Genomic DNA, 23,786 nt, shown 5'->3' with positions numbered 1-23,786 from the left:
AACAGTTCCATGCCCTCCTGGGGCAGGGAGAGAAATGCAAGCTCTGTGTGAGATCACTGGGTGGGGGAAATCACATGTGAAAACTCCCTCAGCCTCACGGGGCCCACAAGGCTGCTTGCTCTTGCTCATGCTAAGAGAAGCATTTGGGATGAATTTCAGAGATAATAGGTACAGTGGAACCTCCAAGTTCATGGTCAGGGTATAATGGAACCCCTGTCCTTCTGGGCTCAGAGGAGATGGAAAGTGGGTGTTACGAAGGAGGGAGATCTGAACAGCGTGGAGGGGCATGGTAAGGGGCAAAACAGGGGCCTGGGGTTGGGACAGAATGAAGACACAGGACAGGAAGGGGTATAAGGGACAAAACAGAATCAGAGTTGTAGGATGGAGGTCAAAAGATAAGACAGAGAAGAATCCAGGACACTGGCCAGGGGATAGGATGGACAAAGGCCAGAGAAAAAGTAGGGGACAAAAGAGGAGGGCAGGGATCAGGGTCAGTATAAAATGGTAGTCAGAAGACATGATGGGGGACAGGCCAAGACAGCGGTTCAAGGAAGAGGATAGGGAAAAGAGCAGGTTCAGGGTGGAGGTAAGGAACAGGAAAAGACCAGGACAGGATGAGGATAGGAACGAGGACAGTGATGGGCCAAGAGAAGACAAGGGAAAACAGCATAGGTTTGGGGGCAGGGACATGGCAGGAGGCAAGAGGGACAGTCTAAAGGTGGTGGGCCAGGATGGAGTTCAGGAGACAGGAGGGGGACCCGGGGGATAGTACTGGGTGGGGAGAAAGTACATAAGTCAGAGGTCAGGAATCGGGACAGACCTGGATCAGACTGGGGTTAGGGGTACAGGACATGACTGGAAGGGGTTCAGGGACTGGACAAGAGAATAGGCAGGTCAAGCATCAGGACGGAAACTGGGGAGATCAAGACAAGGCAAGATGAGCTTCAGAGATGGAACAGGGTCAGGCAAGGATCTGGGGTCAGGTCAAGGATCCTGAGAACATAACTGGATGGGGTTTGGGGTCAGGACTGGATTTAGAGGTACAAAACAGGGGTTGAGGATCACACCAGGCCAAAATATGGTTAGGTCAGGGGTCAGACCAGAGCTCCTGGGGCCAAGACTGGCCGGGTTTCGAGGTTAAAAAAAGATGTAGCCAGGTAAGGCAGGGGTCGAGGGGAAGACCACGGGGTCAGAGGTCGGGGGTGCGCGAGCAGGTACATCGCCGGTCGGCGTTTCCGGGCCTTCACCCCGCCGTCTCCTCCCTTCCAACCGCAAGCGGGCGTTACTCACCGAGGGTCCTCGCCCCGCGGCGTAGGCGGGGTCGGTGCAGGCCTGAAAGAGTGGTGGGAGCGCCCCTCCCTCGCTGCCCCCAGCTCGTTCCCGGGCTCGTGCCTACTCCCCTTCCGCGCCCTGCCCGTGGGCCGCGTTCGGCCGTGCGACTGTTAACCCTGGGGGCCAGATGGGGGGCGCGGGGAGGGTGGGAGGGTAGCAGCCGCTCGACCGAGGGCAGTGGACCCCGGCCCCCCACCTTCAACTCAGGTCTGTCCGCTCCCAGCGGCACCGCCACCTCCGCCGCTGAGCGCGAGCCTGGAGGGGCGGGGTAGGGGGGGGGAGAGACAGGGGGCGGGGCGCGAGACCACAGCAGCGGCGGAGGCCAAGTGCGCAGGCGCCAGTTCGGGTCTTCGTTTTTTTGTTGTTGTTGTTTTTTTTTTTTCTTTTTCTTTTTTTTTTTTTTCCCTGCCCTGGGAGCGCCAGGACCGAACCAGTTCGGAGCGCTTGCGCACACGCTTTCTCGAGGGCAGTGGAGCTGTCCCCTACCGAGGCCACGCCCCCTCAGTGATCAGACTAGCGCCCCTCACCCCAATTCACCACGCAACGAACACCCAAGAACTACCCACAGACTGCCTTCTGTCAGCCACCACCACACTTCTAAATTCCCCCAACTACCCTCCGGTGCCCCAAATGCACTCCAAACCACACTCCATCATCTCCCAAATTGTATCCCCAAACTATTGTCCATTGATCCCAAAGCAGTACCCCCAATCTGCCTTCCTTGGACACCCAAGCTGTACAAATAAGCTACCCTCCAATACCCCCAAGTTGTTCCCCCAAACCATCTACAATCAGCCCTGAAACTGTTAACCTCCGAAGAGCACTTCCAAATCACCCTCCATCTACCCCCAATATACACCCAAAACACCCTCCATGACCCTAAACCACTCTCCATGTACCGTCCTAACCACACTCTATTGATCCCCAAATGGCACTAAAGAGCCCTCAACACCACCCCAGACATTCTCAACTACCTTTGGAGTGTCCCCCACCTGCACGCCAGATCAATTCCAACAGTCACCTGCTCTAACTCCAACCCATGTTCCATGAACTCCCACCACCACCAACACCACTAAACCTTCCACTGACCAACCCCACTCCTGGCAAAACTCCCATGTACTCCCAACTACTCAAGGTGGATCTCCCAACCACACTTCAAACTACCCTCCAACACCCTCTCCACCTCCAAACCACATTCCACTGATCCAAACTCCGACCCCGAAGTTGAGGGACTCTCCAACAGTCCTCAACAAACCTCCATAACCACTAACTTTCTGTAGTTACCCAACTGAACCTCCAAATCATACTCCCGTGACCCCAAATGTGTCCCTCAAGCCCTCCAATGACTCTTATCCACACCCTAAATCATTCTTCAGTGACTCTAATATATTACAAAGCATCCTCCAACGATCTTTTCTTTTTTTTTTTTTTGCAGTTATTACATTTTTCTTTATTGTGGTAAAATATCCATAACATAAAATTTACCATTTTAACCAGTCTTAAGTGTACAGTTCAGTGGCATTAAGTACATTCACATTGCTGTGACAATGATCTTTTCTTAAAATAACTTAATTGAGGTATAATTTGCATATCATAAATGTCACTCATTTTAAGCATGCAATTCAATTCAATTATTTTAGTAAAGTTACCAAAGTGTGCAACAATCACCACAATCCAGTTTTAGAGCATTTTCATTATCCCTGTAAGATCCCTCATGCCCAAATACCTTTTTCAATTAATTAATTAATTAATTAATTTGGTTGCATCAGGTCTTAGTTGCGGCACCAAATACATTTAATCTCTGTTCCCATTCCCACTCTCAGGCAACTGCTAATCTACTTTCTGTCTCTATAGACTTGCCTTTTAAATCCAATATGTGGATTTTTGGTATTTGGCTTCCTTCACTTAGCATAATGTTTTTGAGGTTCAGTCATGTTGTAGCATGTATCAGCAGTTTATTCCTTTTATTGCTGAGAATAGTATTCCGTCCAATGATCTTTCACTGCCCCCCAAATCACCCACTAATAGCTCCTCAACTATAACACATAAAATCCCTCTGACATCCAGACCTCAAAACAGGCCGCTAAACTGCATCCCAGACTGTACCCGCCAGCCTTCAACTATATCCCCAAACCACACTGTTGACCCTCAAACTTCCTCACTAAACTACCCAACCAGGTCCTCACCTTCACCCCCAAACCTTCTAACTGACCCTACTTTACCCTCAAGCTGCCCTCTAACTCTCAAGAATATCCCCAAAGTGCCCTTTCAATGATACCCAACTCTAATCCCAAACTACTCTCCAACAATTACAAACGTCGCCCCCCCAAATTTCCCTTCCGAGAGCCCCCAACTCTGCCTCTAAATACCCCTTAACTACCTTCCCTTGGTCCCACAGCTACAGCCCCAAACTATACCTCCAAACCACTCTTCAATGACAGCTATAGCTGTCTTAAATTACAGTCGGCCTCCATATCCACTGGTCCCACATCCAGGGATAGGGAGGGCTAACTGTACTATGCCATTTTATATAAGGAACTTGCACATCCTTGGATTTTGGTATTCACACATGGGGGTGTCCTGGAACCAATCTCCCCATGGATTCCAAGGGACATGCAACTACATCCACAAAACATCTTCCAATTTTCTCCAACCGTACCACCCAAACCACCCTTCAGACCACACCTCCAAACCACCCTCTGGTGACTCCCCCAACCCCACCTCAGTCTTCCCTTTGATGGCTCCAACTGTACCCAAACACTTTCAAATGCCCCAGTTATACCCTCAAACTGCCCTCAATCACCTCCAAGCATACCCCTAAGCCCCTCCAACAACCCCAAATCTACCCCTAAGCCATCTGTATTAGCTTCCTGTGGCTGCTGTGATGAATTATCACAAATTTGGTGGTTTAAAACATAAGAAATATTTTAAAACAACATAAGAAATTTATTCTCTCAGTTCTGGGGGCCAAAAGACCAAAATCAAGGTGTCAGCCGGGTCATGCTCCCTTCAGAGGCTCTAGGGGAGAATCTGCTTGTTGCCTCTCCCTCTTTTGGTGGCTATCAGCATTCTTTGGCTTGTGGCCACATCACTACAATCTCTGCTTGATTGTCACATTGCCTTCTTTTCTGTCAAATCTGCCTCTGCCTCCCTCTTACGAGGACACTATGGTTACGATTAGAGTTGCCTGGATAATCCAAGATAATCTCCCCATCTCAAAATTCTTACCTTAATCACATCTACAAACTGCAAAGTCCCTTTTCTTTTTCTTTTCTTCTCTTTCTTCCATCTAAGGTACATTCAAAGGTTCCAGGAATCAGGATGTGCATATCTTTGGTGGTGGCATCATTCAGCCTACAACAGTACACCATTTGGCCTCCAAAGATGCACATCCACTCTATGTGAAAAACACATGTACCTTATCCCAATACTCCCAAAATTTCAACCCATTACAGCATCAACTCAAGTTCAAAATCTGACTTTAATATCATCAGCTCAGAAGTTTCAAATCTCATCATTTAAATAATCTAAATCAGGTATGAGTGAGCCTCTGGGTATGATCCACCCTGAGGCAAAATTCTTCTCCATCTCTGGACTTGTGGAACTAGAAAACAAGTTATCTGTTCCCAAAACACAGTGGTGGGACAGGCATAGGCTGAGAGTTATAGACATTCCTATTCCAAAAGGGAGAAAACGGAAGGAAAAAAAGGTGTCACTGGTCCCAGGAAATGGTGAAATCCAGCAGTACAAGTTTCATTCAGTTTCAAGGCCTGGGAATAATAAATCCTCTGTGGCTTGATGCTCTACCTCTGGCTCAAGGCTGTGTCCTCAGAGTCATTCTTTCTTTCCCTTGAAAGGTAGCACACGTTTGCTGCTGAGTAGTTTTAGCCTGTATCCTTCCAGTAAAATTTTGGGAGTCCAAAATCCTTCCTTCATTTCATCCTGTCTCTGTTTTTTGTTTTTTTTTTCCAAGCCAATCAGGCAATGTTTCCATCAGTATAACATTCTGAAAAATCTTTTGGATCTCCCATGGAAGGCACAAGGATTCACATCATTAGACAAGAGGGTCCTCCTCAAATTTTTCATGGATAATCCCATCTCTATTCCTGACTTCTACTGAGATGGTTGAGAGGATCCATGAGTCACACACAAAATCTCTTTAGTACTAGCAAAAGGCTGTCCAGCCACACCCTTGGCTTTCTCTCCAGAGCATACTTTCCTGACAATGAATCTCCTAAATTTTATGTCTTTTGCAGTCTGGACAGCCTGAGAATTTTCCAAATCATCAAATCTCGGATCCATTTTGCTTAACAGTTCTTCCCTCAATTTATCTCTTTCCTTTCACATTTTACTATAAGCAGCAAGAAGAAACCAGGCAGTACCTCAAGATTTTCATTGGAAATCTCCTCAGCTAAATATTCAAGTCCATCACTTACAAGCTCTGCTTTCCACACAACTGTAGGACACAATTCAGCTAAGTTTTCTGCCTTATATAATAAGGATTTTCTTTTCTCCAGTTTCCAATAACATGTTCCTCATTTCCTTGAGCCCTGTTAACAGCAGCACCTGTAACATTAATATTTCTACCAATATTCTGTTTATGATGATATACGTATTCTCTGAGACAATGTATGCTTTCTCTACTGTGCTCCTCACTTCCTTCTGAGCCTTCACCAGCAGTGCTTTTAACATTCATATTTCTACTAGCAGTCTATTCAAGGCAATCTAGGCTTTTTCTATCATGTGCCTCAAAATTCTTCCAGCCTCTACCCACTATCCAATTCCAAAGCCACTTCAATTTTTTTAGGTATTTGTTGCAACACGTTATGGAATTAATTGTGTTCAACCCCCCCCAATTCATTTGTTGAAGCCCTAACCCCCCAATATGATTGTATTTGGAAATAGGGCTTTTAAGCCGATGATTAAGGTTAAATGGGGTCATAAGGGTGGGGCCCTTATCCAATAGGAATGGTGTCATTATGAGAAGAGGAAGAGACACCAGGAGTGCACATGCACAAAGGAAAGACCACGTGAGGACACAGCAAATATCAGTCATCTGCAAGTCAGGAAGACTGCTCTCATCAGAAATCAACCCAGATGGCACCTTGATCTTGGACTTCTAGCCTCCAGAGCTGTGAGAAAATAAATTTCTGTTGTTTAATACCACAGTCTGTGGTATTCTGTTATGACAGCCCAAGCAGACTAAGACACAGCAGCATCCCATATCCAGGTACCAAAATCTATATTAGTTTCCTGTGGCTGCTGTAACTAATTACCACAAATTTGGTGGATTAAAAATATAAGAAATCTATGGGACTTCCCTGGCGGTCCAGTGGTTAAGACTCTACACTTTCAATGCAGGGGGAGTGCATTCGATCCCTGGCTGGGGAACTAAGATCCCACATGCTGCGTGGCACGGCCAAAAATTTAAAAAAAAAATAAGAAATCTACTCTTTCATGGTTCTGGGGGCCAGAAGTCCAAAATCAATTCCACTGGGCAAAATCAAGGAGTCAGCAGGGCCATACTCTCCCTGGAGGCTCTAGGGGAGAATCTGTTTGTTGCCTCTTCCAGCTTCTGGTGGCTGCTGGCATTCCTTGGCTTGTGGCCATATCACTACAATCTCTGCTTCTGTGGTCACAATGCCTTCTCCTTTAGGGTTTGTCAAATCTGTCTCTCTTCTTTCTTCTTATAAGGGGTTACAATTAGGGGTTACAATTAGGTTCCATTCAGATAATCCAGGATAATCTCTCTATCTGAAAATCCTTAATTTAATCACATCTGCAAAACTTTTTTTTTTTTTTTACATATAAGGTAACATTTACAGGTTCCAGGGATTAGGACATGGATATCTTTTGGGGGGCCATTAGGCTACCACACTATCCTATGACAGTTAACAGTTCTATTAACAACTCCTTAAACTACAAAAGACCACACACTAACCTTCCATAGTCCCTCCAACTGCATCTCAAGCCATCTTCCAACCCCCCAAGAGTATTCCCAATTTACCCTCCAATAGCTGCCACCTGCGCTCTTAAACTGTCCTCTAGCAGCCCCATTCCTCCTGAAGACGTGGTCCTTTAGTTGTGTGCCAACTGTCCTGTAATAGACCCCAACCTCACCCCAAACCACCCTCAATCACCCCTCACATCTCTCTATAAACATCTCTAATTTCACCATCCAACTGCCCTCTCTTCTCCCTACATATCTCCCATTCACCCCACCCCTCAGTTGTGTTGCAGTGAAACCCCAGCTTCCAGAGAGAGAGAAAGACAGAGACAGAGAGCACGCAGCAATGAAGACCCAATGCAGCCAAAAATAAATAAATAAAATAAATAAATAAATGGGAAAAAAGATGGCAGGCTCATTCAAACTAAGAAAAATACAAAAATTTTTTTTTAAAAAAAGTGTGCTTGGGTTCCAATCCCAGGTTTTATAAACTGGTGTGACCTAGGGCAAGTGACTTAACTTTGCTGTACCTTGGTTTCCTAATCTGTAGGTTGGGAAAATAAATGGAACCCTCCTCAGAGGCCTGTTGTGAGGATTAAAATGAATGAATACAGATAAAGTGCCAAGAATGACTGATAAATTTTGCTTATTGTTACTTTTCTTTATAGCTTTTGCTTTTTGTATCCTGTTTAAGAAGGCCTTCTTTTTTGCCAAAGACTTAAACATAGTCTCCAAACATATTTTGTTCTGATATTTTTTATAGGTTCTTTATTAATGGTTAGGTCTTTAGCCAATCTGGAATTAATTTTTCTGAATTGAGTAAATTAGGAATCTAATCCCTTCCCCCAAAAGACAGTCATTTCTCCCCAAACTATTTTAGTAAATAGTCCATCTCTCTCCCAGTGACTTGAAATATCACTTTTGTCATTTATGAATTCCCACAATACCTGGGTCGATTTTTCGATTTTTTTTCTGTACCATTGATCTAGTTTTCTATTCCTACTCCCATATCACGATGCTTCTTTTTATGGTTATATTTCCCTGTGCTTATTTTATTTTATTTTATTATTTTTGGCTGCGCAGCACGTGGGATCTTAGTTCCCCGACCAGGGATCCATCCGCGCCCCCTGCAGTGGAAGCGTGGAGTCCTAACCACTGGACTTCCAGGGAAGTCCCACAATGTTTTAATAACTAGAGTTTTGTCAGACATTTTGAATCTGGTAAGATGACGCCTTCCTCTTTCTTCTCCTTTTATAAAATTAGATATTCTTGCGTATTTAAGGCACCGTAGGAATTTTAACATCAGGTCTACAAGTTCCATTTTGCAATTTTTACTGGTAATGTATTGATTTTTTTAAAGATTAAAGAACTGTCTTTATTATGTGGGTAATGTTTGTGTGTGAGCGTATGGGGATGTGCGTGTTTACCAAGCCAACTTGGGAAATAAGGGTGCCAATACAGGAAGGTGCAAGGCAAATGGGCGCTCAGCGAAGTTCCCAGTGGTCCAACTGATGGGCATGGTCTCGGGATGTTGGGAGGGATAAAGGGAAGGTTGTAGGTCTGGGTATTTTGTGAGCTGACTGTGCATCTGAAGGTATGGGTGGGACCCTCTGTTGTGTGCAAGCCGGCTTGCATGTATCTAGCACACAGAGGAGCTCAATAAATGTTTGTTAAATCAGTGCACAAATGAGTGAATCAATTTTTGGAGAGATTATTGTATGCCAAACAACCTGCTAGCACTATTCAAAAATTACCTCCAATCCTCATAACAACCCTGTCAAACAGGTATTATGACCCCCATTTGACAGGCCAGTAAAGCTGAGGCTCAGAGAGGGGAAGTCCCTTGCCCATATTCTAACCTTGGTCTTTATAATTCCAGAAGTCAACCACAGAAGGGGCCAGATCTAATTTCCATCCTTCCACTCATTCATCCGTCAAGGATTCACTAAGCACCTACAGTGCAGCGCAACGACCTAGTACAACAACCGCTCTAAATGACATAGAGTAGGCGGACCGCTTCCAGGAAGACCAGCTGGGCGGCTGGACTGTAGGTACCGAAAGGGTGGGGTTTCTGGTGCGCACCTTCCGGGAATGTAGCTGCCTAGGCCTCAAGGCTATGGGTTTGGCTGAGGAGGCACCGCTAGATCAAGGTTGGAGCGCGGTTTAGGGAGTGGATACTACGTATATTGGCCTATAGAGGGCGCATTTCCGCAGCTAGAAGCGTCTCCTGGAGACCCTCCGCGCGCAGACTGGCCATCAGTACGCAGGCGCAGAGGACCCAAGGAGCGGCTTAATATCTTGCGGAGGGATAATTTGAGAAGAGGAGGCGTGGTTCAATCTAATTACCTCTCATTGATTTGCCTCTGTCTCTGAGGGCGTGGCCTCGGTGCCCCCTTCTCGGAATAAGGGCCTGCGGAATCTGGTTCTCTCTCGGCTTCGGAGGCGTAGCTTAGGGCGGGCCCTTGAGCCACCCCTCAACGATTGGCCGCCTCACCCAGAGGGCGTGGCCCAGCGAGCTGTCTATTCGCTCTGCGGTCACTTCCTGTGGAGTTTCCCCAGCCCAGGGAGGAGGGGGAAGAGGACAAGGGGGAGGAGGGCGGTCGTCCGGGGTTAGTTTGGGGGGGGGGTGTTGGTCCGTTCTGGGCGGGGGATGACTCACAGCCCATCCCATCTCCCCGACGCCGCCCGCCCGCGCAGAGCTTGCTCCATGGCTTAGCGGAGGAGGCGGTGGCGAGCGGGGGAGGGGGACTCTTATTTTGTTAGGGGGACCGGGCCGAGGCCCGACCGGCCTGGCAGGGCTCGCCCGGGGCCGGGCGTCATGTCTCATGCGGCCGAGCCAGCTCGGGACGGCGTAGAGGCCAGCGCGGAGGGTCCTCGAGCCGTGTTCCTGCTGTTGGAGGAGCGCAGGCCGGCCGACTCGGCCCAGCTGCTCAGGTGCGGGACCGCCTGGGACCGGTAGTGCTAACTGGGGTTCCCGGGGGCCTGATCTGGGGGCAGCGGGGGCCCAGGACTGTGATTGGAGGCCCTCGGCCTAGTCTTGGAGGACGTCTGGGCGCCCGACTTGTGGGGGCACCTAAGGAATCTGGCGGTGGCTTGCTTGGACTGAGGCTTAAAGGAGTCGTGGAAGTGCATTAAGGGAGGCCTAGTTCAGATTTGGGGGGGGCCCTTGACTGGGTCTCGAGGAGCTGATTCTGTTGTGTCCAAAAACTAGTCTAGGGTAGCTGAACTTCGGGGACTGAGACTCTGACTAGAGGCTGAATTTGGGGTCTTTGAGTCAGATATGAGGGGAATGAATTTGAGGGGGCACTCTGTAGGTGAGGCACTGATTTTTAAGGGACTTTTTCCCTCAGAGAAGGCGTCCTAAGATATAGAGGTGCTGTCTTGGGAGCTTGGTGACTCCCAGTGGCTGGTTGCTGGAGGCTGTGTTTGGGGATAAAATGACTCTGGAGGGATTTGGGGGTATCTCGGATATACTGCGTGGGACCAGCCTTGTGAGTGTGTGTGAGTGAACAAGAAAAGCAACATTCATCAAGACTTGATCAGAATAATCCCTTCACCTGCCCACCCATCCAGCTGGGTAGTGGAAAAGCCCTCTTCCCACACCCCATAGGGGCTTGAATGGGAAACAGTCAGACAGACAGGCAACGGAGATGGTGCTACCTCTTAGCCCAGAGAAGGCCTCAGACCTTATTTTGGAACCCAGAGGAGGGTCTTGTTCCTGCTGCCACCTGCCCTAGCCTCTCAGCCAGCTCTTTTCACCCCCTACACACACACAGACACAGAGGGTTTTTTTTAATCTCACCTTCCCAGTCTGTCTTTCAGGCCCTGGAGACAATCTTGAATCTGACCCTAGAGCTGGAATGAGCACCAATTGCACCATCCCTGCCTGGGTGGGTCCTCTCTGACCTCTTAGCCTTACTTCCATCAGCGGGCCTGGAAGCCCCAGCCCTCTCTGTCCATACCGTGCCCATTCCAGTGCCCACCTCTTCCAACTTCTGTGCAATCGAAGTGTGAGCATGGGAGGGGGCTTTGCCTACACTCTGTCTGGGATTGTGCTGAGCTCAGCGGCTCCCCAGCTTCCTCTTCCCGACTTCCTGGGGTGGTTTTAGGGCCCCGTCTGTGAGTGAGGAAAGGGAGGAAGACAGATTCTTGGGGAGGGGCAAGTCAACGACAATCTCAGGATTCTAAATCTTTGACTAAATTCAAGGATGCATATCTATCTGCCTGCATGTTAATGTCCCCTACACACTAGTGTCTTGCAGCCAGCATGGAGGGTTGAGCAGGAGCCTTTCAATATATGAATTTACCATCTCCTGATGCCTTTATAACAACCTAGATCATCACAGTAGTGGCGATAGTTGAAAGGGACTGGTGTACATGGCTTCTTAGTTTGTGTGTCAGTGGGTGTTGGTATTGGAGGTGTGTTTGTGTTTTGATCTATCGAAAAAACTGGAGAGTGCTGGGCAAGCTCCTCTGACCAAGAAAAGAATGTTCCTATAAAGCAGATCATCCACCCAAATTCTCCCTCTTGTCAATCCAGATTGTTGGACTGAGGGGAGCCCTTGTTATTTCCATCTTGTTTTTGGATGCGTGTTCGCATCCCACAAACTCTGGCTGGGGCAGGGTTGGTGGCCGGGAGCTCTTTTGGGAAGTAGTGGATCCTTCAGTAAAGTGAATCAGCTACCCCAGTTCTCTTTGTGATGCATTCAGTTTGTGTTACAATGGACTGTTCTGCCGAGGGAAGCCCCTACCGTGCAGTATGCCTGTGGACCTATGTGGGCTCACATTCAGCAGCCAGGAAAACAATGGGGGGTGTGGGGGCTGGGAGAACTCTGAATGCAAAGTCAGGAATCCCACAAAGTGAATTGTCATTCCTCAATTCTCCGTTTCTATTCTCCTGAAACCCAAGTTGTACACCCAGGTGATTGTTAGATTGAGGAGCTGGGGTCCAGGCTTATTATTTTTAATCTTAAGGACCTATGGGTAACACGGAGCAAAAGAGAGTGGAGAGGGGAGAAGACATGGGAATCATGGTGGTGGTTTCAGCAAAGTGGCCGAATGTGAGGGATACACTCTATTCTCCTCTCTCCTGGTGTATGCTTCTCTTCTCTTCTTTTCTCTTCTGTCTCTGTCTCTGTCTCTCTCAGGGGAATGACGTCTCCATACAATCACTGACCCTCACCCCTGCCTTCCCCCCACCCTCAGCCTGAACTCTTTGCTTCCGGAATCGGGGATTGTTGCTGACATCGAATTAGAAAACGTCCTTGATCCTGACAGCTTCTACGAGCTCAAAAGCCAACCCCTATCGCTACGCTCAAGGTATGTCTCCTCTCTCTGACTCCCCTTCTGATTCCTCAGGCCCCTCCATCCCCTCTTGATGGGCAGAGGCCCTCAGTGCCAGTCCAACCCATTCTCTCACCAGCCTGAATTTTTCAGATAGTAAAATTAAGAGCCAGAAAGAGCATGTGGAAAGCAGGAGGCCAAGCTAGGATTCTAGTATCTCAGACAAAATCTCCCTTGCTTCCTCCCCCACCTGCACATCCATTCATAGATTAAAATTGCAGCGTGCCTGGAGTTCCCAGACACAGGGCGTGGCCTGATCAAGCCCAGCCCCCAAGTAGGCGGAGCCGTTCCCATAACCCCTGGTCACCCTCCCCCCAACTCAACAAATTCACCCACTCCCAGCCCTTGAAGAACCCCTGCTGGTCTCTTCTTTCCCCCAAGCTTGGAAGTCTAAATGTGCTGAGTCATGGGCCTGGGCTCTAAGAGAGGGGAGGGGACCTGGAAGAGGGGCAGGAAGAGAGGATTGTGAAATCGCTGAGATTTTCAAGACTGACTAGCTCCTGGGACCAGAGGCCCAGGCAGGGGAGGAAGAAGGGCCTGCGGTTGCCCATATAGCCTGATGCCCACTCCCAGGAGCTCAGGGAGCATCTCCAGCCCCAAATTGAGCTTAATGAGCCCTCTGTGTCCGTATCTACTCCCACAACCTCAATTCTGTTTCCTTCTGCTCTCCTTTAAATAGCTCGCAGAGCTGAACAATAATGGTATCTCCGCTTGATATACGAACAGGCCCAAATCCAGGCTTCACCATAAGGACTGAGGGCTAAAGTTACCCCACCAGACTGTGACCCCTGAGGGCTGTGACCAGGTCTGGTTCCTTTATCTCCCCTCCACATTGTGGCTTCTGAAGGCAGAGAACAGGCCAGGTTCCTATGTCTGCTCCATCGCACTATGACTTCTTAGGCTTGGGCCGAGACTTTTAGCTTACCTGTGGCCCCGTATTTCCCATTCCACAGCCTCCCAATATCACTGCAGGCCACACCAGCCACCCCAGCTACACTCTCTGCATCATCTTCTGCAGGGGGCTCCAGGACCCCTGCCATGTCGTCATCTTCTTCATCGCGGGTCTTGCTGCGGCAGCAGCTAATGCGGGCCCAGGCCCAGGAGCAGGAGAGGCGTGAGCGTCGGGAACAGGCTGCAGCCTCTCCCTTCCCTAGTCCTGCACCTGCCTCTCCTGCCATCTCTGTGGTTGGCGTCTCTGCTGGGGGCCACACATTGGGTCGTCCTCCCCCTGCTCAGGTGCCCAGGGAGGTGCTCAAGGTAAGGTGACATCCAGAGGCCCTGGGAGGGCCTCCTGGTGACTGAGGATTGGTCCTGGTGGCTTTGGGACGAGGTCCTAGGGGCTCTAAGGAAGGTCTCAGGTACTGTTAAAAGGGGGCTGTGCTAGTATCCCATTGTGTTTAGGGTTTCCAAGACGTTCTTGTGGAGTTGTGAGGGGTTCTTGGGGGCCATAGGATGTCTTGGTGGATCATGGAGGCTCATGAGTGCCCTGAGTGGGCCCTGGAGTCTGTGAAGTGGCTTTGTAGGAAGCACTTCACATATGGTTATGCATTAGGAATTCTTTGGCCATTGGAGTGCCTTGGGAAGCCATGTACAGTTCCCACGTCTGTTAGGTGGGGTCACAGGCTTTGCGGGGGGCCTCTTGGGGACTGTGACAGGGTGCTCCAGAAACTCTGAAGGATTCTGCCACCCATGGGTAGATCTTGAGGGCTGTGAAGGATCTCTGAGAAAGGGAGTTTGGGTCCTAGGGGAGACTTTAATCAGTATTTGGGGGCGGGAGAGGGTTCTCAGATTCTGGGCCTGGTTTGCCATCCTGAGCCTAGGAACAGATGACTTCTGAGGGGCAAGCTGCGGCTCAGAGTCACCCCTCTGAGCCCTGTTCTACCTTGTTCCCTCCCATCCTGTCTCCCCCGCATTCCACAGGTGCAGACCCATCTGGAGAACCCGACGCGCTACCACCTGCAGCAGGCGCGCCGGCAGCAGGTGAAGCAGTACCTGTCCACCACACTTGGGCCCAAGCTGGCGTCCCAGGCCCTCACCCCACCACCGGGGGCTGCTAGTGCCCAGCCACTCCCCGCCCCTGAGGCTGCCCACGCTACTGGCCCCACTGGCAGTGCTCCCAACAGCCCCATGGCACTGCTCACCATCGGGTCTAGCTCGGAGAAGGAGGTGAGTGGCTGCAGACGACCCGCCCATGCTCCCCCTGCCCCAACTTCTTCTAAGGCTCTTCCATATGTCTTCTCCCAGATTGATGATGTCATCGATGAGATCATCAGCCTGGAGTCCAGTTACAACGATGAGATGCTCAGCTATCTGCCCGGAGGCACCACGGGGCTGCAGCTCCCCAGCACGGTGAGGCCCTGAGATGGGAGGTTGGTCTAAAAATTAGCACATCCCTCTATCACTGAGGGATATCTTATATACACCCGGGCTAGCTGTGTACATAAGAGACTGTCACCTTGGATTGTACTGAGATAGAGATAGAGGCTGTATGTTGAGAATGGGGCACAACAGTGCCCTGGGGCCATGTTGAACTGCATGGAGAGGTGAACCTTGTAGTTTTTGATATATACACAGTGGGGACTTCATGGAGCTATTAGGGCATACCGAAGCACTCAAGCTTCATTGTGGGAGGGACCAAGAAGTGGGACTCTTGTAGCATTTTGTTTGTTTGTTTTGAGTGTAAGACAGGTTTCTTTTTTTTTCTTTTTTTTTAATAATTCTTTATTTTTATTTATTTATTTTGGCTGTGTTGGGTCTTCGTTTCTGTGTGAGGGCTTTCTCCAGTTGTGGCAAGCGGGGGCCACTCTTCATCGCGATGCGTGGGCCTCTCACTATCGCGGCCTCTCTTGTTGTGGAGCACAGGCTCCAGACGCGCAGGCTCAGTAGTTGTGGCTCACGGGCCTAGTTGCTCCGCGGCATGTGGGATCTTCCCAGACCAGGGCTCGAACCTGTGTCCCCTGCACTGGCAGGCAGATTCTCAACCACTGCGCCACCAGGGAAGCCCCAAGACAGGTTTCTTTTTATTAAGTTTTCCTAAACTTGTCTCATGTTTACTGAATGTTTTTCTTTGTGTAAGAACGTAACCTGGAGCTTTAACAAACCAATTTGGACAATGCAACCTGGATAAATGCTTGTCTGCACACAAGTCATCGATTACCATTCTCTGGCCTGGCCTCCATGTAAATCCAATTGGTCTTAAAGCCTATCTAAACAGAGAGCAAGCAGACCACATCATCTTATTTCTAGTTTAAACTTTAAACCTCAAATTCACCCCCATCCCAAGACCCACACCCTCCCCCACACACAAAAGAAAATTTTTAGAAGAAATGGCCATTAAGAACTGAGTCAGTTGCCTAAGAATTGGCTTAATCCTGCAGCCAGCACTCCAAAGTAGCTCTTGGCTTCACAGCAGGCCAGCTGGAACTCTTGAAGCAGGACAGGTAGAGAATGGATAGAGGATGCTCTGAGAACAGGGCCAAGTCCTGGTGCTGCGAGGCTTCCACACATGCTTACACTCCAACATAAATACACTTCCACCTTTCTCCTCTAAGTGATGTTTCTCTATAGCACTTTAGAGCTTGGAACTCTCTAAATTTTTTAGTGCAGAGATGGACAGAAACTTATTCTAAACATGCAAGGTATAATCTTATTTCTAACAACATAGGCCAAAATTAACAGAGAAGCTCTCTGTTATACAGATTATCTTGTTGCGTTTTGAATGTACCAGGACATTCAGGTCATGAAGACACACCTAGACCATGAAGTGATTGGAACATGATATGCCAAAGGTGTCCAGATTTGATGTGGTTGGACCTTGAAGTGACTAGAACATACCACATCTCTTACAGTGAACTGTGCCGAGAGGCTGGGTCATTGTAAAGACTGGATAAAACTTCCTAGAGCAGGAGATGCACCAATGAATTTTAACATTCTGGTTCTGAACATTCCAAGAGTCTCATAACTCGCTTTGGGACATACCAAGTGGCTATAGCTTTACTTCTTTCCAGCTTATCAAGAGGAAAGAAGCACATGTAAAAATGGTACCAATTTATCAGAATTTTTCATTGATTTGGGCACAGCTAGAGATTGGATGGATCCAGCAGACTAGTGGGGGTTTCAAGAGATGAAAACTCATCAAGAGGTGGGACTAATTACTTATGGATTAGTTCGTTGCCCTAGGGTGTATCCAGGAGAGTGTGAAGGAGAAGAAAAAACCAAACTAGGCTGACATAAAAACAGTGCTTGTTGAGTAGTTGGACAAGAAATCCTGAGAGATCAGAATGTGCAAGAGGGTGGCAGATCAGAACCTCGGTGCATGGCAGCCTGAGACTGTATGCAACGCAGTCACAGCCAAAGACTGGAGGTTGGGCTGGAACTCTCCAAAAGGCCAGATTTTGGGTGGAATGTTGCCATGACAATTTCCCAAGGTCTGAGAAGACTGGGTTGGAGTGTTCCAAGAATGCTGAGTTGGAATGTAGCTCTAGGAGGGGCTGAAATGTTGCATTGGAGCTGACAAAGACCTGAGAAGGGTGGTTTTCTGGCACTTCTCAGAGCCAGTGCCGGGGTTTGGGAGAGGGTCTTCAGAAGTCGCTGGGGGATTCGAGGGGCTGTGGGGACACGATGAGCAGGCCAGGCAGGCTCCAGTCCCCCAGCAAAGCAGGGTAGGTCCCCTTGACCCTGTCTTCCCTGTTGAGTGGCTGTGTGAAATTCCCTTGAAGGAGAAGGAAGGGTTCCCATGCTGAGCCAGCCAATCCTTGCATGAGGGGGCCCATCTTTGGGGTGAGTGGAGGGTCAGGAACCTGGTCGAAGAAGGGGCCGAGCCTGGGGTCTGTTTCCAACCATCGTTTTTCCACTCTCCCTGCCTGCAGCTGCCTGTGTCAGGGAATCTGCTTGATGTGTACAGTAGTCAGGGCGTGGCCACGCCAGCCATCACTGTCAGCAACTCCTGTCCAGCTGAGCTGCCGAATATCAAACGGGAGATCTCTGGTAAGGGCCAGGGTCTTGGCCCCGTGCAATTATCATATACCCCAGGGTGAGCCCCATATCTACCAGGTCTGGGGGTCAGGCCTGATTCTAAGGGAAGAGGGTTTAAACAGACAGAAATGGGGGCTGTTTGCCATCTTTGTCCATATGGCCCGTGGTCCTGCTTTCACTCCACTCCCTCTCCTCGGGTTTAACAAGTGGCCTGTCACCATGGCTTCTTTAAAAATTGTAAAAATGGTGGCACTTCGCTTGCTTGCGCCCACCAAAGCCTACCCCAGCGGCTGCACATGCTGCCCACCGTCGTCTGTCATCTTTCCCAGACCCAGAGGCCCTGACCACCTCCTGCACTCTCTTCCAGAGACAGAGGCCAAGGCCCTTTTGAAGGAACGGCAGAAGAAAGACAATCACAACCTGAGTGAGTGAGAGCGCGTGCTCCTGCCCACGTGCCGTGCAGCCCTGCCTCACTCTGCGCCCGGCCTTCCTTGGGGGCCTCTCCCTGCAGCAGCCTCCCAATTCCCCAGTTTCTCCTCTTCGCTTCTCAGCCTATTGACGACTCTTTCCCACTTTCTGTTTCTCTCCCCCGCCTTCAAAGTTGAACGTCGCAGGCGATTCAACATTAACGACAGGATCAAGGAGTTGGGCACCCTCATCCCCAAGTCCAGTGACCCGTGAGTCTGGGCCAGGAGCCCCAGGCCGGTGGAAGGTGGGGTGGGGGCCCCACTCCCTGAAAGTCATTCCCGGGTGGGCCTGCCCTAAGTGGGAACCACCCGGGCAGTCCTGCTCCTTTGCCCCTTTCTCACCCAGCTTTCCTCACCCTGAGCAGGGTTGCAGCCCCTCACCGTGTTCCCATCTAAAATTTTAGGTGCATGACATTATGGTCCATGACATTATGGTCCACGTTGTCTGCCCCCTTGTACGACATAGACAGTTTTCCGCTTATTTAGTACCTCCTTTATTTACTCAAAATATGTATTGAGCTGCTTCTGCTTTGTGCCAGGTACCATGCTAGGCCCTGAGGATACCAGAGGGAACAAAATGCACAAAAATCCCTGACCTCATGGAACTGATGTTTTAGTGGGGGCAGACAGACAGCAAACAAGATAAATATGTAAACTCCGGTGGTTATGATGAGTGTTGTGGAGAGGAATCAAGAACGGAGGGAAGATGGGATATTGGGGAGGGTCACAGTTTGGGGTGAGGAGGGTGGGGAGAGGGCAGGCCTCAACTGATGAGGAAGTACTTGAATAAAGAGCCTAAAGAGGTGAGGCAGGAGCCATCTGGGTGTCTGAGAGAAGAGTGTTCAAGGTGGAGGGCAGAGCTGGGCTGGAGGCCCTGAGGTGGGAATGATTTTCCATGTTCTAGGAGCATTGAGAAGCCAGTGTGGCCGCAGTGAGATGAATCAGAGGGTCATGGGTAAGAGGAGCAGTATGGGATCAGGTCAGAGAGGGCTTCCTGGGTTCGGGGTGTGATGGGGCATCATTGGAAGGTTCCAGGCAGGTGGTTTTCATCCGAGCATTCCATACCCTTGATGTCCCTCTGCCTCAAGTTCTAGGCACGTGGCGGGGTGCTCCATCTACCTGGTGCAATCGCCCCCTTCAGCTCCCGAGAGACTCCATGTGCAGCATTCCCTTCTTTCCTCCCCCTCGGGCCCCACAGGGAGATGCGCTGGAACAAGGGCACCATCTTGAAAGCCTCTGTGGATTACATCCGCAAGTTGCAGAAGGAGCAACAGCGCTCCAAAGACCTGGAGAGCCGGCAGCGATCCCTGGAGCAAGCCAACCGCAGCCTGCAGCTCCGAATTCAGGTCTGGAAGGAGGAGGCGGTGGCAGGGGTGAGGGGGGCTTCCTGGAGGCAGAGGCAGAGGGAGAACAGGCTAGGATTTCTCCGCCTGGCATATTTGGGGGATCCCCGGGCTTCCTGACTCACATGATGATGATAAGTAGTAATTATAACATTAGCAATAATAATAATGAATATTGGTTAACGGACACGGTGTTTTATCTTGTGCCATGCACTATGACAAGAGCCTTATCTCCATTTACTAAGTTAATCACAACAATCCTGTGAGACAGGGACCATTATTATACCCACTTTCTAGGTTGGGACTCTGAGGCTCAGAGACGGTAAGCAACTTGCCTGAAGTTACGCAACTAGTGAGTGGCAGAGGCTGAATTCGAACCCAGGCAGCCTACCCTTTTAACTGTTATATCCTCTGCCTCTGAGGGACTCTGAACCCCATCTTATCCCACCCCCACCCCCCACCCCCCTACGTTTTGCAGGAGCTAGAACTGCAGGCCCAGATCCATGGTCTGCCAGTGCCTCCCACCCCAGGGCTGCTCTCACTGGCCACAACTTCAGCCTCTGACAGTCTCAAGCCAGAGCAGCTGGACGTTGAAGAGGAGGGCAGGCCAGGCACAGCAACATTTCATGCAGCGGGGGGACCTGCCCAGAGTACTCCCCATCAGCAGCCCCCAGCGCCACCCTCCGATGCCCTTCTGGACCTGCACTTTCCCAGCGACCACCTGGGGGATCTGGGGGACCCCTTCCACCTGGGGCTGGAGGACATTCTGATGGAGGAGGAGGAGGGGGTGGTGGGGGGACTGTCAGGGGGCGCCCTGTCCCCACTGCGGGCTGCCTCCGATCCCCTGCTTTCTTCAGTATCCCCCGCAGTCTCCAAGGCCAGCAGTCGCCGCAGCAGCTTCAGCATGGAGGAGGAGTCCTGATCAGGCCTCACCCCTCCCCTGGGACTTCCCCACCCAGGAAAGGAGGACATGTCAGGATGAGGCCCCGCCTTTTCCCCCACCTTTTCATGAGACTGCCCTGCCCAGGTGTACTGGGGGAAGAGGAGACTGATGAGGCCCCACCCCTGTAACCAAGCAAGGAGGAGGAGTCAGATGAGGCCCCACCCCTTCCCCACAGGACAGGCCAATGCAGGTATTTCAGACGTGGAGAAGGTAGGGACATCAGGGCCTGTCTCTTGCAGAACGCAGCCTCACCCCTGCCCCGTGGGACCCGCCCTTGCCCAGGTGAGGGAAGGAGACAGGATGAGGTCAGCCGCTGGCCCCTAGGGACTGTCCTAGCCATGTTTCCTGGGATAAAGAGTGTCAGGATACTGCTCCATCCCCTCTCTTGGAACCAACAGTCTAGTCTATCCTGGCAAGGAAGAGGAGTCAAAATGGAGGTCCCACCCTGGGGGTTTAAGCCCTGCCCCTTCCCCGTGAACCCTGCCCTGTGCAGGCAAGGAACAGAAGTGAGGATGAGAGCCAACCCCTTTACCTGGGAACTCAGTCCTGGCCTTCTAGCAATGGAGGAGTCAGGCCCCGCCCTTTCCCTATAGGAACAGCCCAGCGCAGGTATTTCAGGTGTGGAGGAGTCAGTAAGATCGGGCAACTTTGTGGAGATCACAGCCCTCGTCTCTTAGCAACATCCCATCCAATCATTCCACACTGCAGGGAGGAGTGGTACTTAAGCTCCCCCGCCTTAACCTGGGACCATTGTGACTTAACCTAGGAGGGCTCTAAGCCGACCTGGCCCTTGAAGAAGGGGGCAGATCTTGAAATCTTGTGGGTTGACATTCCAGACCTAGATCAGGAGTGAGTGAGAGTTAGACCCCCACACTTGGGCAGAGTTTTACCTCCTTTCTTGAAGGGTAGATTGGGGAGGTGATGGAGATAAGGGGGTACTGGGTCCATGTTCCCAGAACCAGCACCCCGGTACTCTTTTTTAACATGTAGAGGAACAAGATGAAGGAAGGGGCCTTTCCAGGGAGTTCCCCAGCCCAGGAACAAGTGGAAGCCTGTCTCACCAAGGCAGAGGCTTAGGGGGAGGATTGCAGAAACATATATACCCCCTCTTTTGTTTATCTGATTTTTTTACTGACCCCCTACTCAGAAGCTAGGTCACCCCCAACCTCTGGCCTCCACCTAGTTCTCCATTTGGAGAAATCTTCCCCATTTCAGAGTTATCAAGAGACACTCCCTGCCCATCCCCATCCCTCCTACCCCATACACCCAAGGTTGTCAGCTTTGGATTGTTGGGGCCGAGCCCCGAGGAGGGTGTACTAAGGGGTCTGTAGGTTTGTGATTAAAATAATAAATGCTAGGCGTGTTTGATGCGCTTTTAACTTTGGCAAAGAGTCTCCTGTCCTTGCTTTTTGTCTGTGCAATGAGCATGGCTCATGAAGGTTCTTGGAAGAAACAGATTTGAGAGGGATGGGTACAAGAATTTAGATAGAGGGGCTGGAGAAAACAATGTACAAACAAAAGCAATGAGTCCTTAACTGTCTGCTAGGCAGCCTCCTAACTGTTGAAAGCGTTTTACCCAATTTATTATCCTAAGGAATATTCATCAAGAAAGTACTGATTCTTACTCCTATTTCACGTTTGAAGAAACACGAATAGAACAGGGTTTAAGTAACTATCTGACAATATACAGCTGGTAAATGGATGAAGCGCTAAATGGTAAAGTTAGGTGAGGGCTCTGGTTTGAACAATGTCATTGAGGACAGACGGGCCAATGAAGATTTTCTTGCAAGTTCACTTTTGAAGCTGATAAGGAAATATATGAGGATATCTCCTGGCAGACAGTAGAGGTGTTCCAGCTGGTGGAAATGGCAAAGACAAAAACCGTAAAGGTAGAGGAACAAGCAAACAACTCGGTTTTGGAACCGGTGTTGACATTTGGGGGGAATTTAAATGGAAGTGAATAGACACAAGTATCTTAGGCTGGGGAAAAAATATTCCTGGAATTTCTCAACCGAACTGACTCCCAGGGCAGGTATAAGGCCTGGTCCTGTGTCACCCCCATCAGGCTGTGACCACCACACTTGCTGCCTGCCCCTTTCTAGCCTAACATACTGTGAGCCCTAGGGCCTGGTTGCTGAACCTCTACCACCAGACTGGTGGCTCCCTGATAGCTTTATTTTTTTTCTCCTCAAATTGGCTATATTCTCTTTATTTTACAAAGATAACATGTAATACCCAGAAGTGTTTTTTTTTTAACTTTGTATTCTGAAATAATTTTAGATTTACAGAAGTGTGGCAAAGGCAGTAGAGAGAGTTCTCATACCTGTTATCCAGCTCCCCCTAATGTTAACAGCTTGGATAACCATGGCACATTTATTAAGGCTAAGAAAATCACATCGGCACAGTACTAGGAACTCCAGACTTTATTTGGATTTCACTGGTTTTTCCACGAATGTCTTTTTTCTGTTCTAGGATCCAAATAAGGATACTCTGTTTGTTATCTCTTTCTGTGTAACAAATCACCACAATCTTAGTGGCTAAAAAATCATGCATTCGTTATCTCCCAATTTTTTTAACTTTGTATTCTGAAATAATTTTAGATTTACAGAAGTGTGGGAAAGACAGTAGAGAGAGTTCTCATACCTGTTATCCAGCTCCCCCTAATGTTAACAGCTTGGATAACCATGGCACATTTATTAAGGCTAAGAAAATCACATCGGCACAGTACTAGGAACTCCAGACTTTATTTGGATTTCACTGGTTTTTCCACGAATGTCTTTTTTCTGTTCTAGGATCCAAATAAGGATACTTTGTTATCTCTTTCTGTGTAACAAATTACCACAATCTTAGTGGCTAAAAAATCATGCATTCATTATCTCCCAATTTTTGCAGGTCAGGCAGCCAGGCTGGCTTAGCTGGCTCCTCTACTCCAGTGGCTCTCAAGAAGGTACAATCAGGGGAGGTGTGGGCAGGACTGAGGACTCATCTGAAAGCCGGACTGGGGAAGAATCTGCTCTACACTTGCACTCACGTGGTTTGGGGCAGTTCTCAGTTCTCTGCAGCCTGTTAAACAGAGGGCCTCAGTTCCTTGCTGGCTGTCAGCTGGAGGTGCACTCAGTCCTGACCATGTGTGCCTTTCCTTCCATGAGGCAGCTCACAGCATAAGTACTTTGCTTCATCAAAGTCAGCAGTAGAAGAGCCTGCTAGCAAAACAGAAGTTACTATCTGTTGTAATCTAATCATGGAAGTGACATACCCTCACCATTGAGGCATTCTGTTGGTTAGAAGCAAGTTACTCACGGGAGAGGATTACACAAGATCATGAATAGCAGTAGGACCACTGGAGGGACATCTTAGAAGCTCCCTACCACATTGGGTTGAGCTGTCATATCTTCTTGGTCTCCTCTGACAGTTTCTGTCTGCCCATTGAGAAGGCC

The 23,786-nt window shown here is 49.6% G+C and overlaps 1 protein-coding gene across 6 annotated transcripts; it reads left to right on the top strand.

The window, feature by feature from the left end:
* Positions 1-9,931: 9,931 nt before the first annotated feature.
* On the top strand, positions 9,932-21,735 carry TFE3 (transcription factor binding to IGHM enhancer 3). Of its 6 annotated transcripts, none has more exons than XM_036840281.1 (10): positions 9,934-10,213; positions 12,485-12,598; positions 13,576-13,879; positions 14,543-14,788; positions 14,867-14,971; positions 17,491-17,608; positions 17,964-18,020; positions 18,198-18,273; positions 19,262-19,409; positions 19,885-21,735. In XM_036840281.1, the coding sequence occupies exons 1-10, from the start codon at positions 10,098-10,100 to the stop codon at positions 20,326-20,328; spliced, it is 1,728 nt and encodes a 575-aa protein (XP_036696176.1). In that variant the 5' UTR covers positions 9,934-10,097; the 3' UTR covers positions 20,329-21,735. The 6 variants fall into 6 exon arrangements, with proteins under 6 accessions (XP_036696175.1, XP_036696176.1, XP_036696177.1 ...); XM_036840282.1 differs by having other exon boundaries at positions 20,264-21,729; XM_036840284.1 differs by having other exon boundaries at positions 10,090-10,213; positions 12,427-12,598; positions 13,641-13,879; positions 19,885-21,729.
* Positions 21,736-23,786: the final 2,051 nt, after the last annotated feature.

The sequence above is a fragment of the Balaenoptera musculus genome, chromosome X (assembly GCF_009873245.2).
Source record: "Balaenoptera musculus isolate JJ_BM4_2016_0621 chromosome X, mBalMus1.pri.v3, whole genome shotgun sequence".
NCBI classification, from domain to species: domain Eukaryota; kingdom Metazoa; phylum Chordata; class Mammalia; order Artiodactyla; family Balaenopteridae; genus Balaenoptera; species Balaenoptera musculus.
Note: the sequence above shows the minus strand (reverse complement) of the source record. Positions and strands in the feature narration are given on the sequence as shown.